This window comes from Ixodes scapularis, unplaced genomic scaffold (assembly GCF_016920785.2).
Source record: "Ixodes scapularis isolate PalLabHiFi unplaced genomic scaffold, ASM1692078v2 PGA_scaffold0__279_contigs__length_252992795, whole genome shotgun sequence".
NCBI lineage: Eukaryota > Metazoa > Arthropoda > Arachnida > Ixodida > Ixodidae > Ixodes > Ixodes scapularis.
This window is the reverse complement of record NW_024609835.1, coordinates 54391516-54409854: the sequence shown is the minus strand read 5'-3', so window position 1 is coordinate 54409854 and position 18339 is coordinate 54391516. Positions and strand designations below refer to the sequence as shown.

At 44.8% G+C, this 18339-nt stretch overlaps 1 protein-coding gene across 2 annotated transcripts in view; it reads right to left on the bottom strand.

The window, feature by feature from the left end:
* The window catches only part of LOC8032007 (guanine nucleotide-binding protein G(q) subunit alpha), a 50422-nt gene that overhangs the window by 18909 nt on the left and 13174 nt on the right, over positions 1-18339 (bottom strand). For both annotated transcript variants that reach the window (XM_029990705.3, XM_029990704.3), the window contains exons 4-5: positions 14180-14308; positions 4257-4386 (exon numbers count right to left, since the gene is read on the bottom strand). In XM_029990705.3, the coding sequence (XP_029846565.1) occupies positions 4257-4386; positions 14180-14308 (259 nt within the window). The remainder of the gene's footprint in view (positions 1-4256; positions 4387-14179; positions 14309-18339) is intronic.

Here is an 18339-nt window from a genome sequence, read left to right as displayed (position 1 = left end):
TAGCGTTGGGGTCAGTCGTGCTTGTTCCTTTGCCTTGGTAATGGTGTGAAAAAAGAAAGCTCTCCCCATAATGTTCCCCAATACAAAGTCATCTTGGATTCCGTCCGATTGTCAAAATATGACTATCGTCGACTGTGACTTATTTGAGACGTTTCTCAAATAAATTTGTTTCAGATAACAGTGCATTGTATGGCACGTACGATATAATGTTTGAATGCTAGCGCTTGCTAAATTGTATGTCCGTGTCCTGTCCATCAGTAAACACGTTACTTGTGATGTGAAAAAGGCATGCCTTTCGGCTATCTTCTGTTGTAAATTATTTTCGACAGCTAAGCTCTGTCATTTGACAAGAGGCAAATTGGGCGGCGCCTTCACAACTTGTCGTAAAAAGAAACAAAAAAACTAACATTCCAATCGCATTCGGTCTGTCGCGCGTATATCAAAGAAAAATCAGTTTTTTTTTGTTTTTTTTTCAAATGCTGTACAATGCTTTTTCAATGTCCTCGGGAAAATAAATACACCATGAAACAAAATACAACGGGAAAAGACGAGCATTTAGCCGCCAGCAGTGTATTGAAACTGCGCCAACGCAGGCTCCGCCTATCGAAATCGCAATCCACTCAGTTAGGGTTAGCAGAGGCGCAGGTGAGAGTCTAGCCTCAAACCCAGTCACTGGTTTCGAAAACGGTTTGTTGCCCCTAGAATCGAGCATTTCTTGGAAAGGTGTATATTTTGGCCACGTTTTTCTAACCTTCCAAAGCCGACAAACACCTCCGGAAAACTCCAGGATTTCCCTCTCGATGGACACCACAAAATAACTATACAGACTAACAATTTTAACAACAAAAAGGTAATCAGAAATACATGAAATTTACGGAGTAACAATGATCAAATAGAAGAGAGGCAGTCAACCTTGCCCATCAGTTTCCAAAAATGATTTGCTACTCTACTATGCAACTTTTGACTTCAGTGGAACATCGTTGAAACGCCTTTCACGTTCGGAAGTGCCATTCACGCCGAGCTCCCACAGAAGCATGTGCATTAGTTTCCTGCTTAGTGCGTTTGCTTTCCAGGTTCTTACGTCCAAAAAGCCGCCAGCCAATTTGCACGACAGACCGGTTCGCGGATGGATCAATCACATGACAACAAGTCCCCTCACAATGTGCATTCCAGAGAGGGGGAGACAAGGGACGGCAAGGATAGACCAAACCACTTAACGAATGCACATAGCACAGTCGTAGAAGAGCTAATGCGACATTTGGGGCTAGAGTCTCGGCGCTATCGCATTATTCCGAAAAATTATCATTGTGCGCTACTGTTACGTGCCACACAAGTTAGAATGCTGCGAGAAGCTGGCACAAAGCCCCACTACCTTTACTAACCCCAGGCACAATGCAAGTGCAGTCCTGCTAAGGAGGATTCAAGTAGACGCGACGGAGTCCTGGGCTTGCAAAAGGGTGTTTGCCCATGTCCTTCAATACGCCACAGGTGCAAAAAGGTCTTGCCCAGCCTCATTGGATCTTGTGGTCTTGCTGGATGAGAGGCTAGATGGATGTGCAGGATAGAGCACAGCGTGCTAGACGAATTTCAATACAAAACTTCTTGACATTGAGCTAGAGGAGTGTCGGAACCTGCAGTGCACCGGCCAGGAACAGATCCTGCAGCTTTCTTCGCATGTAAGACCAAGAATCACGCGACAAAACGAACAAGCAAACGGACGAAATGGACAGAAGGAAACAATGCACCACCTTTGTTTTGCTTGTTCAGGAGTGGAATGCATGAAATATATTTGCGAGCAGCCCCGGGAGCAGCTGAAACCGCTGTTTCGAAGCAGGTTGGGAGCAGCTAAAACTACATTCTGGAGCAGGCTAGGAGCAGCTCAGATCAGTTTTCCTTGCACTTCAGCTTGTGCCTTAGACAAGCACGGGAGCAATTTCAATTGTGCTTAGCAGCACAGATGAACATGAGTGGTTAGGGACCTAGGCAGATGGGGTAACAGTGTAACAGATGCGAAAACTTGAGACTTTGGAAGCCTTAATGAGAACCAAAAAGCAAGTGCCATATGTTTCTGAAGATGGGAAGATGGTGTCCTTGATATTTTCTGAGTGGCTTTCAGCTGCTCAAAATGCAAACCAGCACTGCTTGTCGGACAACCCACACGTGCCCGACATAGTAATTTTATGTGCGAACCTCTTGACGTGCGTAAGCAACGGACGTGCAGTTGCGTGGAGGACCAGGGCAACAAATTTCGAGTATCCTATTGTGCAACTCAATATCGAAGCAGCAGACTACAATTAACAGAGTTATCGTGTTCAAAGCGATTAGCAGGAGCAAGATTAAAGTACGCCGAGCAGATCTACCGCAGGACAGCTGCTGGCCGGCAAGATTTCGGATCGGACGTACCGCATTTCAGTTCCATCAAATCACGAATTATCTTGCGGGAATGCGGTTCCAACTTCTAACAATGAAGTACTAAAAGGAATCTTTGGCTCATTTGTTTTCAACTGGCTGAGAACCGGATCCTGGGCCGCAGAGCCTCACGCAATCTGACCGCTTAACGACTCGACCTCACCTCGGCCAACTTGCTTAACCGCTAATGGTTGAAGAATAACAATCCAGTCACAGGTGTAGCACTTCGAATCCGATCCCCGAGTTTTTTCGCGCGCTTCCGAGTCGGGATACACAAGGAAAATAAACAGAACAAAGGATTGCAAGGCCGACCAAGCTAAACGCACTCATTGTTGCCCATCGAGTCGATAGAAACCGAAACCAAGACAAAATACAATTTTTTAGGCGCACGTTGCGCGATTTTGTGCATAAAGGTGCAAGGTATTGGCTGTGGCGCAGTTTCCGCGAAATGGCGCAGGATGGCGCAGACAAATGCGTACGGCGCAAAACGGTGCAAATGGCGCAGCCGTTCCACCCCTGCTTGTCGAAGAAGAAAAGATGCGTTGTTGTCAGACAAAACTTTTCAAGTCAAATCCCCGCAAAACGCCGTGAAAAGCACAGGCCGAAAAAGCCGAGCGCCTTTCTACTGGTGGATTTATTTCAAACCACGCTTTCAACACCTTTTTTTTTTTATGTGCAACATGAAGATGGTGCATCATTGTGCTTTGTACTATATTTGTTTGTGGAGTCTTGGAGTCCTTAGTTCCGCACGTGAGAGAAGCTGCAAGAACTTTCCCCGGCTGATGCGGTGCAGGTTCTGGTACTCCTCCCGCTTCATGTAAAGAAAGCTTCTGTCAAGACTCGTCTAGCATAGTGCGACATCTCCTGCACGTGCACTACATCCTGTCATACAGCAAGACCTTTTTGGCGGCTTTGGTATGCTGAAGTGTTGAGCACGATTGCGCATAAATGAGCCAACGAGGGCACTGGCAAACGCATCTCCGCAAGCCCCCCGGACTCTTTCGCTCGCCCGAGTTTCAGTCCCTCAAAGTACCAGGTGGAAATTGCAACCTTTTCCTGAACGTATTAGAGTTCACACCAATGTCACATTGATGAATGTTTACAAACTTTTTGTGGACGTATTTGAGATCATGCCAGCAAATTTTTAGAGTGTGTTTATTTCAGTTTATACCTACAAATGTTTACAAACCTTTTCTGAGACAACCTTAGTTCACACCTTTGAATGCTTGTGTGAACTGTTTGGTGACAATTGCTATCCGATTCATCTAGACCCCCCCCCTTGAATGGCATTCTCATTCCATACGTTTTCCCGGATCGTACATTTTATTTCCCCAGTCCCCAGAGAAACGTATCAATGAGGTTCTAATGTACTTGTTTTTATATATCTTCAATATCAACTGTAGAGACCAGGACCAGACAACACCTGCTGGTAACAAACAACACTACAAACAAGGCATAATAAATCCTTAATGGATGTAGTCTTACTAATGCAACATACTGTAAACGACTAAATTTTTGCGAGGACCTGATTTTTGCTAACTTCACGAATCGCCTACAATTAGCGAAAAATGCGTCCCGCGAACAATTCGGGCAATATGTGAACGCTATGGAAACTACACTCGATTCGAAAAATTAGAACCCCCTAATAATTTCAAATTTTCGGCTTTGGCCCGATTCGCAAAAATTTGAGACCGCGAAAATTTGAGACCGCGAAAATTAAGTCGTTTACAGTAAACAAAAAGATTGAAAAAAAACAAAAAAACTGGGTCAAAGCCAGATGCTAATGGCAGAACACAAGAAAAATAAGGAGTCAATATATGTGTCAATAAAACTTAAGGAAGTCTTACCTCATTGTCAGACTCGAAGAGGATCTGGTCGTATTCACTTAAAGCTACTAAAAATATAATAGACGTCACATTCTCGAAACAGTGGATCCATTTCCTCCGTTCAGATCGCTGCCCACCAACATCCACCATTCTGCAAGTAGACAAAAAAGGTTATTAATAACGGTAGAACTCAACAGTTGCCACTTTCCTGCAGATACAGCAGCACTAGATGAGGAGATGCTACAGTTAATTACTGTTCCCTTCATTATTCTGCCGTGCTCCAAATATCCTAAATATTAAACACAGGCTGTCTCTGAAAAACATGCTTCTAAAATTTGTTGCAGAATATCAACATCTAGCACAATAAAATTTTATTTTTAATGATATATAAATGTCTAATAATAGGCGGTGATTAATTTATTAAAAACCAATATTATTGTGGCCGACAGAACAAAGGTTAGAAGAATGTGCAAATACCTCTGCAAAAAATTGTAGCTAAAAAATTTGAAAATATACAAAATATGGCAAATTTTAATAGCAAAATAGCTGCAAATTGCAATGTCCTAGATTAAAAAAAAAGTTAAGTTTTAATATATTTAGATTTAGCCATTGTGGCATGCATTCCATTCGGTGAAACAGTTTCTGGACGTGATAAAACAGGTAAATGTAGCAGGTACTACAAAAGACATTTGACTTGTGCTTAACTTCGCACTCCTCATAACACATTTTGCGGTTGCACAACTTCTCCGTTTTTGGAGGGCATGAGGGTTCAGGATGCAATTGTTCAAGGGTAGGAGGGGTTTGGTCATACTCTACATCAAGTCCAAGAAGCTTTTGGGCAAGCTCAGTTCAGAACGCCAGCTGATCGAACTACACACTTTTGTAGAGTTTAGCTGTTGACAGCCGAGATGTCAATGCAGTGAAAGACTTCTTCAACCAAAGGACACCCTTCATCGGAACATTGTAATATCCAATCAACTGGTCCGTATGGTGACTTGGCGGAAATTCGCGTGGCATTTTCAGATAGCATATCTCATTGGTTAGTGCAACACCTAGGTATTTGTAAATGGTCAATGCTTGTATACCATCCTCACCCAACATGACACTATCTAGCACTTTCTCCTCAATCCCGACTGGTTAGAGTTGCAGTGTAGACTCAGTACAGCAGCCTCATCAGAGCACACATCTAACAGTTTCTGCATATCTTGCATAAAACCGGCTTCGAGCACTATGTCGACCGCGAATGTTAGTCTCGGCAACACCCAGTTTACAGTCTCTCCATCCTCCAGGCGCTGTAGCAAGAAACCCAGTCCTGATTGTAGCAGCCACTCATCCAGTTGTGCGATGTATTATACTTACACAAATGTAGGTCGACCAATTTTTCAATTTTTGGAAATATGAAGTGGGGGCTTGACTTATGTACTTGAACCAAAGCATTCCACCGCCGACAAAAATGAAACAACCGCGATATCAAGAACGCCTCAACTTGTTACAAGTTCAGCCGGCTGTACCTGCAGCATTGCGCTATTCTGTGCGCTCATTTTACAAGCTCTTTATTTTTATTTAGTGGCATGACAGTATTATTGATAGCGATTTGCAAATTAGACCGAATGTACGGCGGTGAACAGCGCACGGCGTGCCCAGCTCCCGGGGGTGGCGGCAATTCTTGCAAGAGCTCTCCAGAATGGCCACTGGAACAGCCTGCCTCACGTCTCACTTCCCGCGCTTCTTTTTGCAGTTTTTCGCACGATTCACAGTGGCCCGTCGTTTGATCGAGTGTTAAAATCATGCTGGAGCGCCAATTAGGTTTTTTGCAGCGGAGCTGTTAAGGGCTAGGTTCCCCAGGATTGTGTCCGGTATGTCGACACAAACCTACCTGGACAGCTACCGCCAGTCTGGTTACCACCGTTACTCATAGATGGTGGCAACCTTTCCAGCTATCATGGAAGAATCGAAAGTTAGGCGCGTTGGTGAAAATTCATTGTAGGAAAAGGCGCGAAAAACAGACGACGATGAAGAAGAAGCACATGCAACAAGCGCGGGGCTCGTCACGTGTGTTTCTTAGTCTTCGTCTGTTTTGCGCACTGCTTCCTTCGCTCTCATCAGTTTCGGTTTGGACTCGGGATGGGTCGGCCGCGCGCCCTTTCGGGGAAGGGAGACTGGCTGCAGAAAGAGCGGCGACGTACGCAGCAGTGCGAATGGGTCCGCAACCGCTGCAAAGCCGCTAATGCCTCGACTTCCACTGCGTCCAGCGCTTCAGATTCCCTTGCCAAAGAAGAGCACATCGCTCGCCTGAAAAGCTACCGCCGAGAACAGTACCTGCGATGTAAAGGGCGCCGGCGGGCCAACACCACAGACGACGATCGTGCCACTGAGGCAAATCGCAAGCGCGAGGCCCGGCAACAACAGCACTCCACGCCGGCTGAACAGTTCCCGGGTGCGATAGCAAGGTTCCGGAGGAAATTCGTGGAGAAGCCGTTTGTCGTTATGTGCGCCGTGTGCGACAGACTCTGGTACGCCGGAGACATATCCACAATCGGCGGCGTGTTGGACGAGAAGAAGCGGGAAACGGGCGCGTGCGCGTTGCGGCAGTGTATTGAGTGCAGCTCCGCTGTCTTCCTTCTTCACGAGAGTTGGAAGACTGAACGTTTTTTTGTGTTGACATGCGTGATCTGGGCAGTTTAGGTTTCCGGCGCTTGTTTATGGCCATTCTTCATCCAGAAGCAACTAACAATTGCGCTCCTGGATGCAAGTTCGACCCCTCGGAGCGGGTGGTGCTCTAGTGGAGTCTGCAATGGAGTGGGGGTCTTAACTGTGACGGCGAACGAAGGGGCTCTCACGGGCTAGACTGGATAGGTCGAACGCCTCCCGGAGTTAGAGGTCAGGCTTGCAACATACGCCGCAGAAGTGCGCAATCGGTCCCTACCTGTGACATGCAACACGATCACTGAGCAAGCGCGGAAGATGCGCATGACGCTGTCATTTGCAAAGTGCAAGATTTCAATAAACACCGCTGCCGACGTGCTTTGAAAACGTAGCAGTGATGACGACGAGACTGACATCACCAGTGCAGACAAGTCATTGTCTCTAGTCGTGAACAGAGTGAGAACGACAGGAAGCAGCTTCAATTGTCCCGCCTCGAGCACGAGCTTTCTAGTTGTGATAATACCTGGGCATCTCATACGCCTTGTGCATGCATGCGCAGCCAAAGCACGCCGGAAGGCATCGATCGCGTGCTGGAGGCTGGGCTTTTGAAAAAGATACCCTGCCGTTCTCACTCGTTCGCCGTAAAATGCGCCTCTAAAGATTTTTTTTCTTTCTTTTTCTTCTGGTGTGCAGTGTGGGGGGGTCGACTTACAATGGACGTTTTTCCAGTAAGCTTCTGCGCATGCGTACACTCCCGCTGTCGCCATTTTCGCAAGACACCGGGACGCGGTGCCCTGCGAAAATGGTGACAGCAACATTGTCAGCATCCATGTTCGCGCGTATTTAGTATATTTTGATGCTTTGTTTTTTAGTATAAAGTATAAGGTGTAAAAAGCACTGAAAACCGATACAACGTCACAATGCCAATGTGTTTAGACGGGCACAAGCATGTCGGGCTGCTCTTCTATTTTAGTTTGCAGACAGCTCCCCAGACGGTGCTCGTTACTCGAAAAAAGTTCATTGCGTAAATATGGTACAGCATGTACAGAATGACATAGGGGACATCCCTGACGAAGTTCCCATGTCAACATTCTCTCTTCTGAGGTGGCCTCTCCCATCTGTGTCTTTACCGTATTTCTTGCGTATAAGCAGCAGATGAGATCAGTACACTGCGGTGGCATAGCCAGCTGTTCCAGTCTTTCGAGAAGCTGGTTGTATGGAACACTATCATAAGGCTTACCTACATCGAGGAAGCAACAGATCAATCTTCTTCCCATCTATTCGGGCCAGCTCAATACGCTGGGTAAGGCTGTATACATTGCCTTCCGTGCGTCAATCGCAACGAAATACCCCTTGGAGCTCGGCGAGGAGTCCTCTCTCCACCCATGTCGTCATGCGCTCCTTCAAGATGGTAGCAAAAGTTTGGTGTGTGGTGCTGGTAATGGTCAGAGGCCTGCGGTTCTGGAGAAAACGCCGATTCCTTTTCTTTTCTGGCATAAGGACAACCTTCACCTTGCCTCCAGTCCCAAGACAGAGCTTCCTTCTCGGTGAGTATGTCAGTGAAGATTTCTGCTAACAGTTCTTTAGAATCCTGGCAAAGCGTTTTGAGGATAAATGCTGGGACCTCGTCCGAGCCCTGTGCTGTGCAGCTTTTTATGTGTGCCAGTGCACATACAATGGTGACGAGATCCCCTTGTCAGTACTCGCGGAGGTGCATTCCTTATCATTCTGTGTGGGGTTATTTTGTTGTGTAGCCAATTTATGTGGAGCAAACATCAAGTGTTCTGTCAAGCACTAGTCCAGCGCATCCACTTCTAGGCCTCTGCGTTTGTCGACAACGGTTGGCGTTTGGCCCCTGTCGATCAGGGTTCCAAGGTACCTCCAGAACTTTCTGGGAACATCTTTTCCGCTTGAGAGAATATGCCACATTATATTGAGGTCAGCAGTACACATCTCCAGCTGGACAAGTTGTTTCGCGGCTTTTTCTCGTTCTTGGTAAAGTTCACATTTTTTCTTGATGTCGTGGATGCACGCTGTGCACAGTGCAAGCCTGTGTGACCTATCTTGGCGTAAGTGGACTGCGGCCTGCCCCTCCCCATCCACAAGCAAGCTTCCTACGCCTCCGTCCGCCGTTGCTCTTTGTGTAGTGTTGTTTGATTAGCTGTTTTAGCTCATCCACGTAATCCGCATATTCAGAGGCATTCTTCCTCTTGCTGCTCTTCTCAAAAAAGTTCCCACCACCGTTTCCACTGCCATTCAAGAGACTATGTACCGACTTGCATTCTGCTATTGCTTTCTTTCTTTGCTCCTTATTCCTTTGGACAGCTGCAGCATCAGTTTGCCGTGACCATTCCCTAAGCTGTCCTGTCCAGTTTCATAAATTTCGGCACGTATCATGTATTGGCCAGACGATATGAAGACCCTTGCATGAGGTTATTTCAAATCCCCATCTTGTGGAAAAAAAACTCCTGTACTGTCAAAACCGGTTATAACGAAGTCAACGGGAAACTGAAATCACTTCGCTTTATCCGCTATTTCGTTATAACCGACTGGGTTATAACAAAGTGCAAAAGGGAATGGGAAATCGTGATCGCTTCACTGTAGCCGCTATTTCGTTATAACCGGTCTCGACAGTAAATGACTATTTTCGCAGGCTCAATATTTCGCAAACTCGGCAAAGTACAGATTGTGAAAATGTTTCGCGGGCACGAAATTTCGCTGTGAGGCTGGTATATGCTATGTATTTGTCCCCACAGAGACACATATTCGTGGGTTCTATTTTTTGCAATTATTCAAGTGGCGAAAGTCGCGAAAATTAGCTCTTTGTGAAAATAAAGACAATTACAGTATACGGAAATTGAAACTAGAGTGTCTAATCTGATGACCAGATGCCTTAACTTATACAGAAATGCATCGGAGGCTTTGCCATGAGGCTCGCAAATCGTCGATCATGGGCAATTGATTTTTCCGTGCGAGGTACGAAAAGAGTTAAGCACCATCTTTGCAGATCTGAGCCATTCACAGATGCAGTGATGTGATTGGCCTAAGCCATTTTTAAGCACCTTTCAGAGCAGCCAAAACAGTGTATTGCAACAGCAAATGTGGCCTTTGGAGCAACCAAGACAGTGTTTTAGAGCAGCAAAAAGGGCTTTCGGAGCAGCCAAGACAGTGTTTAGGAGCAGCAAGGTGGCTTTTGGAGCATTAATTCTTAGAAAAATATAAATATTTGTTTTAAGTGCTGGAGAAACGAAGCCCAGACAACAGACCATATCTTAGAGACGTTCTAAAAAACCTCCCGACTTTGCAAACTCCAACTTTGCTATCCCTAGAACCTCTGTGGGACATCCGTTAGTGGATGACCCCGAAAACTTCCCACTGGGATGTCCCTCGGAAATCGGTGACCGATTTCCGAGGGAGCTCCAATAGCTCCAATGCGTTGCAAGACCTATTCGTGCAGCAAGTTGAAGGCTACATCGCCTGATCAGGTAGCAACGTTGATTGGGTGCCTATATTGCAAGCTTCCGCTTCAATGTTGCTGCTTTCACGGCGACGGCGTCCCTGTTGCGAGTGAGTTTGATTTCTCCTTCGTTTACGAAAAACGTTTGGCAGGTTTCAGCACTTAGTAGTTAGAGACGGCAGAAACGAGGCCTTTCATTGTCGGCATCGATGAGGCCTTGCCACCTCACTTGGCATCGCCATTCTGCAGAGCACAGCTGGTCGAGGAACCCTGCAGGGATGTGAGAATGCTGCGCTTCCTCATGTCCTATTGGTCCAACACAAGCTTTCGTAAGAGATTCAATTTCCCCATCAAATTTAGCAGGGAAACTAAATTACTGTATAGGTCACATGACATCAGGCCATGCAACACCCATTTCTCCACCAAATTTAAAAAGGGAAACTGAATTAATGTATAGGCCATGCGAGGTGAGGTCACGTGACATCAATTTTCCCGCTATATTTAGCAAGAAAACTGATATAGCAAAGTAATTTGAGGCTACCCGTAGCTTTGTTAGATAGAATTTGAACTGCATTTAATACAGTCGCCTGCGCTCTCCTTTGCTTTCTCCTCGTGGCGCCGAGGAAAGACATTGGTCTGCAGAACGCACGGTCCAGGGTTTGATTCCCACTCAGCCCCTCGTGAATCTCGCTGGCCGCATTTAATTGTGCCTAGTCACGATTATGTATTAATCATTATGACTACACCCCATTTGCACGGCCAGCATCACTTGCACTCATGGGTCATGAGCACCTGCCATATGCGGTGCTCATGATTGTGTACTGTTTCAGGGTTTTTTTTTTTCCCCTTTTTAAACTTTTTATGTGCCACCACACTGTAACCAATAGGTTGTTCTCGGGCATTATACAAATAAAGGATGATTATTATTATTATTATTAGTATAGAAGAAAAACCCAAAGCATCTGGGCACCCTGCCGTCAACTAAGTGCTATGTGTGTAATCACAGCAGCATACTGTCAAATACTTGGATGCAAGCAGACTTTTCTAGGTTTTTAGAATACCCAATGATCTAAGATTATCACAGCATTGGTGTATTCATTTGAAATTTCACTTTAACACAAACTAAGAATGGTCTTTTTTCTAACTTCATCTTTTATGCAAAATATTAAATGCAATGTCAAAACTTCAATCTAGACCTCTTTATATTTAAGGACATCCCATGCGTGCTCTATTTAAATGTGCACAAAGGAGAATATTGAGTGGCAATTTACAAACCCAGTGACAACTTTGAGGGTATTACGTGCCAAGCCAACGAGGGAAATCTGGCACGCCCCAGCGAAGGGCTGGGGTTTCGTTTCGACCACCTGGGGATCTTTCAATGTGTAATTAAAACACCGGTTACCGTAAAAACCTGCATATAATGCAAGATTTTTTTTATTTTCTTTTTTTAATTTTGCTACGTAAAATTAGCGGCTCGTATTATATACGGGTCCCAACAATTTTCAGCTTTAATGAGGTGCGATCTAACGCAGTTTGATAGTTTCGATTTCGAAGCAATATGGCATTCAAAACAGCTATCATCATCATTAAAATCACTATGCCCGAGGCGCCACCATCCATCCACAGTCGGGCAGGCAATGGCGTCGGAGCGAAAACAATACTTCGCTGCCTTAAAAATAGTCCTTTTGGTTGCGGAAGCTATCGGCAACAGTGCTGCCGGACGACAATTCGCCGTAAATGAATGCAGCATCCGCGGATGGAGACGACAAAAGCAAGCTCCGTTTGCGTGCAGCGAAACAAGAAAGAGCTTTAGAGGCCCAAAGAATTGCATGTTTGCCAACGTCGAGGCAAGTCTCAGCGACTTTGTAAAAGGGCAACGTGAATGGCACCTCACCGTAAACATTGAGCTGCTGCAAGAGAATGTGAAAAAACTTTGGCGAGCCGGCATTGGATTGCTTGCTTTATGCGCCGCACCAAGTTTTCACTGCATCGGCGGTGCACGCTTGTCGCTCGCTCTTTGAAGAAGCGCAGGATTTCAAATGCACTCGACAGCACTGAAGCTGAGGACAACTGCCTTTCGGAGGAGGTGTCGGACAAGGAGTCTGATGGAGGTGATGACAGTGATTAAGGTTAGATTACGACGCAAATAAACATTTTTCTTGAGACTTCTGGGGTCGCATATTATGCAGAAAATTTTCGCACTCCTCAAATTGTTTTTTATTATACGCGGATAAAACTTTTCTTTTTTTCGCGATCCTCAAGTTATGCTTTGTGTTATGCACGGGTTTGTATTATATGCAGGTTTTACGGAACACAGCACCTTCCCTGCAATAAGCCTTTGTTATGTTACGGGCATCTCAGCCAGGATTCGAAACCCGCCTCCTGGGGATCTGTAGACCATGCTTTGATTCAGTGTCAATGATGCAGCATGAACCCAGTGACCCAATCGTAACTGGGTTTGACTGTGTTTTGACTCAAAACCAGTGTTGCGAATTTAGCAGTTTTCCCACTAAATCTAGGGGTTTTCCAAGCTGCCTAGCAGGAGAAACTGCCATTTTTGCGGATGCCAGTATTCTTAGCAGTTTCCATTTCCAAGTCATGTTAACGTCTCTTCCAGCCGTCTAAAACATTTTCCAATTTATATTTATAGTCGCGATAGCTCAATTTCTGTGGTAAGCTAGAGAAAAGCGGTTGTGATCTTTGGTCAATCTCAACAAAATTGTTGTCAGTGAGAGTGACACTTGCAATGCCATTGAGACATTACGGTAGCAAACATTGAAACATGCTCTGAACCGATTTGTGCGTGGATGCATGAATGCGCTTTCCAAGTCTTCCACATGAAATGGACCTGGTAAACTATACACAAGAAATAAAAATAATATAGGCTATAGGATTCTAAACTTTGAGACAGGTGACTGGAAGTTCTGAGCGACGTCGGACGAATCAGATACCTCTACTGGAAAATATTACTTTTTGCAAAGCACATGAATTTTGTTACTGAAGCTTTGAACATCCATCAATAATCACACAAAAACTACAAACGACGGAGGTGTACATCAACAGGTATGGCAAGACATCACACATGGGAACACCTGGTAATAGTGAGACCATGCAGTGGACACTCTTCTGTGCATGGAAGTGGTCCGTGTCTAACAAGGGGCTCCCTACTGAGGGTTCTTTTATTTATTGTACTGTTTTTGGACTAATCATAACAGTAAATAGTGCCAAAAAGTAATTTTTGTCCTGCGCCTGGAGGTAAGAGGTTTTTAGCAGTTTTTCAAGATTCCCATAGTTTTTTTGTTTGTTTTTTGTTTTTTTGTTCGGGACACTGCTTAAAATATGTTGCACACAGCACTCATGTAACCTCTTTAAAGAGAAATAAAATAAAGTGAGGGAAGTGGACATTGTAACTTATTCTGGTGGACTCGCAGGCTGTTGCAGAGCCATTTCAGAAGCAGTGACCATATGCATTTTGATTTTTCTCCTTGGCATTTAGGCACTGTGGGGATTCTCCAAACTTCATCAAAGGGCACTAAAATGTCCCCAGTTTGAGTAGTGATATTTTCTTTCACCATATTTTTGTCGCACTGGGTAGCATTAAACGGCACGCAACAGTGTATCTAGAAACCAGGCGTCCAAACATTAACTGCCGCCGACTCACAACAAACCTCAACAAGATGCCTCGGATCCCTCACAGTCAGCTAGCAACCAAGGCAGGCAGCGTTTCTCGCCGCCAATCCACCCAACAGAAATTGTTTGTAGCATCTCAGCCCCATGGCTATATGCAGAGTTCCTGCACATACAGGCAAGTAGAACTGAATGTGCCCCGAGAGGGACTTGCCTGAAGATGATGGAGTCCAAGTCGAAGGGGTACTCAATGATCCCTGTTGTGGGCACTCGCACCCGAAGGATGTCTTGTTGTGTGGGAAGGTAGTCTGTGGCAGCTATTCTGTCCACATCGCTAAGGTAGCTGCAAGGCACAAACAAATACGAACACAGTCAACACTTGCCTGGCAACCAAGGGATTGCAGAGCGCACACATTGAAAAACAGGTGGAGACGACAAACCGCTGGTTATCAGTAAAGCTTTCACCAAGAGCAACTGGTATATTACTTTTGTGAAACTATTATGACAATTGCCTGTGTTCTATAGAGGTGTCAAATTACTACAGCCTTTTGGTGCTAATCAAGAGTGACGGAGCGAAGCACATGACTTGCTCAGGCCATAGCCTTCGTAAAGTCAAGCTGAAGCGGGGTCCAGAAATGCAGAAGACTGGCGCCTAGGATTTCCGTTTTATGAAAAGATAAGTTTCCACCTTTTTCCTTGAATGTTAGGTATAAATACAAACTACAGGAAATTAAAAGAGCTCAGAAAGCTTACTAAAACTTAATGACAGAAACATTGACAAATTAGCCATTCCTGCTCTCAAACAAGAGCGAAGAACTAGGTCTCTTCAAAAGCCTACAAACAACTTTTCACAGATTATTGGAGGACTGATACAAAATTGTGTTGTAGAACCGGCGTTTCACTACCCTAGCTTGCAGAAGTCTTCTGACCGTCCTGCGACTGGCCGCAGTCCTCCCAAAGAAGTTTGGCCCGCAGCCTGCTTCGAACAGGCCCACTGCTGCCCGCGCAAAAAGATGTCCGCCTAAAGAAACGGCACTGCGACGTGCTCCGAATGTGCAAAAGAAGGTACAAGAAGGAACGAGAGAAAACTGCGTCGTAACGCGGTTCTCTCGCCATGACTGAACATTGTCATCAGTATCATTATTTTAGTCCCCAGCTTCATGGTTGTGTAACTACGTTAAAATTCCTTCGCGTTCTTATGTACATTTTGTCCGCATTAGGTTTATAAATTCTTACTAGTCTTTTGCGCTGGGCGAATGTGTCAAAGTTTTCATGCGCTTTAATTTATGCTTGCCGAGTTTCTGTGGTCACAATTGTTGTGTAATGCCCTAATTAGCAAAATATTAAATTCCAAATTGAAATACTGTAAGCAACTTATTTTTCGCAGATTCAATATCTCGTGATTTAGGTCAAAGCTAAAATTTTGAAATAATTTGCAGGTTCTAATTTTCGCGATGTGGTGGGATCTCAATATAGATTTAAAATGTGTTTAAATTTTACCAGAATTGTTCACGGGACCCTTTTTCCACGAATTGTAGGCCATTCGCGAAAATTGAAGGGACCATGAAACGACTCTGAAATTGAATTTCATCCACACAAAAACACAAAATTAGGGAGCCAAAAAAACTTATTCGCTATAGAACATTTAAAAGAAAACTGGCCTTCTTTCCTTCGAAAGCTCTCTGCCTTTTTCACTGAGATGCATTTGCGAATCGCAGCATGTCAGCGGAATCCACGTCGCCTATTGGGTAAGAGCGTACCTCACCAGCACCACGATCTTGAACAATAAATAGCCGGCGAATGTTCCCTAAAAGTTTGTTAAATAATATTCAGATCCACATTTTGTAGCAAAGTTAGAGATGTGACGAAAATTACCAAATTTGATAATGCTGAGAGCCAAGCGCCATCTATCGTGTGGTAAACGAAGCAACTACAGTAGGGCCGACAAAGTCGTTCAGCTACTTGGCCGCGACAACCAACGAACGTTTATTTTTCTATGTGTTCTCGCATGTCCCGGCTTCAAGCAGCAAGAAAAAAGTACTTGAAACAGCCCACAACGAACAAGAATGCTGGATCCACAAACACCCAAGAAAAGCTACAACGGCAATGAATCCACCGACCCCGACCAAGCGAGCTCGGCAGATAGGCCTAGCAGGCACTTCGACTCTGCGCAGCGTTGCTTCAACGGTACTTGGCCAAGACCGTCTGCCACGACCGGCTGGCATGCTGAATGGAATTTCCCACGCGACCCTTGTGGACCCTTCCCGTATTATAGTTTGATCGCTGACCTCAATTTTAGATTAAGAGGTGAGGTCAATCTCTTCCCCTTGTTTTTTGAGGCAGTGTTGACAAACACTGTCGTCGAAAAGGGACTCTCGTCGATTCTATCTTCTTGTTTTGTGTGATATAGAGCTTAAACGAATGTCGTATGGATTACCTTCATAACACGGTATGTACACTTCGTTATTAGTAAGCCATTTTTATTCTGACACGACTGCACGTCACTGTCGAGCTACAGCAGTTCGTAGGAGCTATGTGCAATGCCGGTCCAACCTTCCTTTGCCGAGTGTCACGTCAGTATCGAGTTTAAATTGTAAAAGATTGGTCCCGAAACGCTTACCAACAGTGCGAATACAGCACTTCCATCAAACGCATGCGTTCGCTCCGAGTGTGAACAGGTATTTACGTGGGTCTTGCTGACACTGTCGTAGTTCAAACGCATCTTCTTTTAACTTCGGCTCGCTCCTGCATCTGTGGCCGCGAAAAACGCCGCTACGATTTGTTTCCATCTACGTTGCTTTGCAAACGACTAACACAGGCTGCCTTTTACCAACAATGACAGTTGGGTTGACTTCTGGAGTCTTCACCGGAAGACTCGCCACGCTTCCCAACAGGCATACCGGCGTATGGGACTAGTCCCATGCTGTCACTGTAGCGCAACATATCTCATTGAATTTCGATCAGCTGCGATATGTCCATGGCTATCGCGGCGATGAGAGGCGCCGATTCAGAAAATACAGCGGTGACATCAGCGTCACGCTTGCAGTAAAACCTACCGGCGCACCCCCAACTCGCCGCCACCAACGTTCCCATTCTCCTGCAGCCAAGAGAACTTCCGGTTCCTGTGCCAGGGTACGTCACGATCAACAAAACTAAGCCGCAACTTATTTTGCGGTCAGTTAGAGAGAAAGAAAAAGTCGATATTTCATTAATTTTTTTGTGCAGAAGGTAATAAACCGAGACGAAAACGGATGCCTGTTCAACGTTGAGTGAATGTTGAAAGTTAATTGTAAAAGTTATCTGGCAAAAGTAAAAAGGTCATTTCATGGTCCCTTTAAGTTGTTTACAGTAGATGTATTAATCCAACTTAGGTTTTCTTTTTAATACTTAGTCTAACATTAATTTTTTGTTTAAAATCTTACCTAGGCTTGTTCATTTCGTTTTTTTTTGTTTTGTTTATAATTACTTTTTTTCTTCCCGGCCATCGAGACTGCGACAGGTGCTTAACCCCTCCCTTTAGCCAAAAAGTTTGAAGCCCTGCTGTAGGGCAACACACTAGTGGTGCAAAACTATCGATAGTACTATCGATAGTATCGATAGTCGCCAGAAATCTGACAATCGATAGTAAAAAAACTATCGATAGTAAAAAAAAAGAACTATAAATAGTACTATCAATAGTCAGCTATCGAAAAACTATCGATAGTACTATCGATAGTCGACTATAGAAAAACTATCACAGTCGATTATCGAGGAACTATCGATAGTACTATCGATTTTCGTCTATCGAAAAACTATCGATGGTACTATCGGTAGTCGACTATCGAAACACTATCAATAGTGCTATCGATAGTCGACTATCGAAAAACTATCGATAGTAGACTATCAGAAACCTATCGATAGTACTGTCGACGGCTTACTATCGATAGTTTTGCGACTCTAGTAGTTTGCGTCACTCCCTCTTCTGTTTCTTGCTTTATTTTTTCAAAATGGGATACCCAACTAGCCCAAGCACTTACTGTCCCAACTTTGGTTCAGCTTTCAGTGATGCCGAAGACGGGAGTTTAGGCTAAAAGAGGAGGAAGGGAGGCGAGCTGCAGTGCGGCAACTGTGTTCGCTCTCGTGGTGCAAAACTATCGATAATACTATCGATAGTCGACTGTCGAAACACTATTGATAGTACTATCGATAGTCGACTATTGAAAAACTATCGACAGTTCTGCGACACTATCGATAGTTTTTCCAAAACCATCGATAGTATCGATAGTCGATTTATCGATAGTTTTGCATCACTAGAACACACACGTTGGTTTACGCACTTCCCACCTGTAAACTCTGCAGAGTTGTGCATTTTGATGAACTGCTGAGCACAAAACA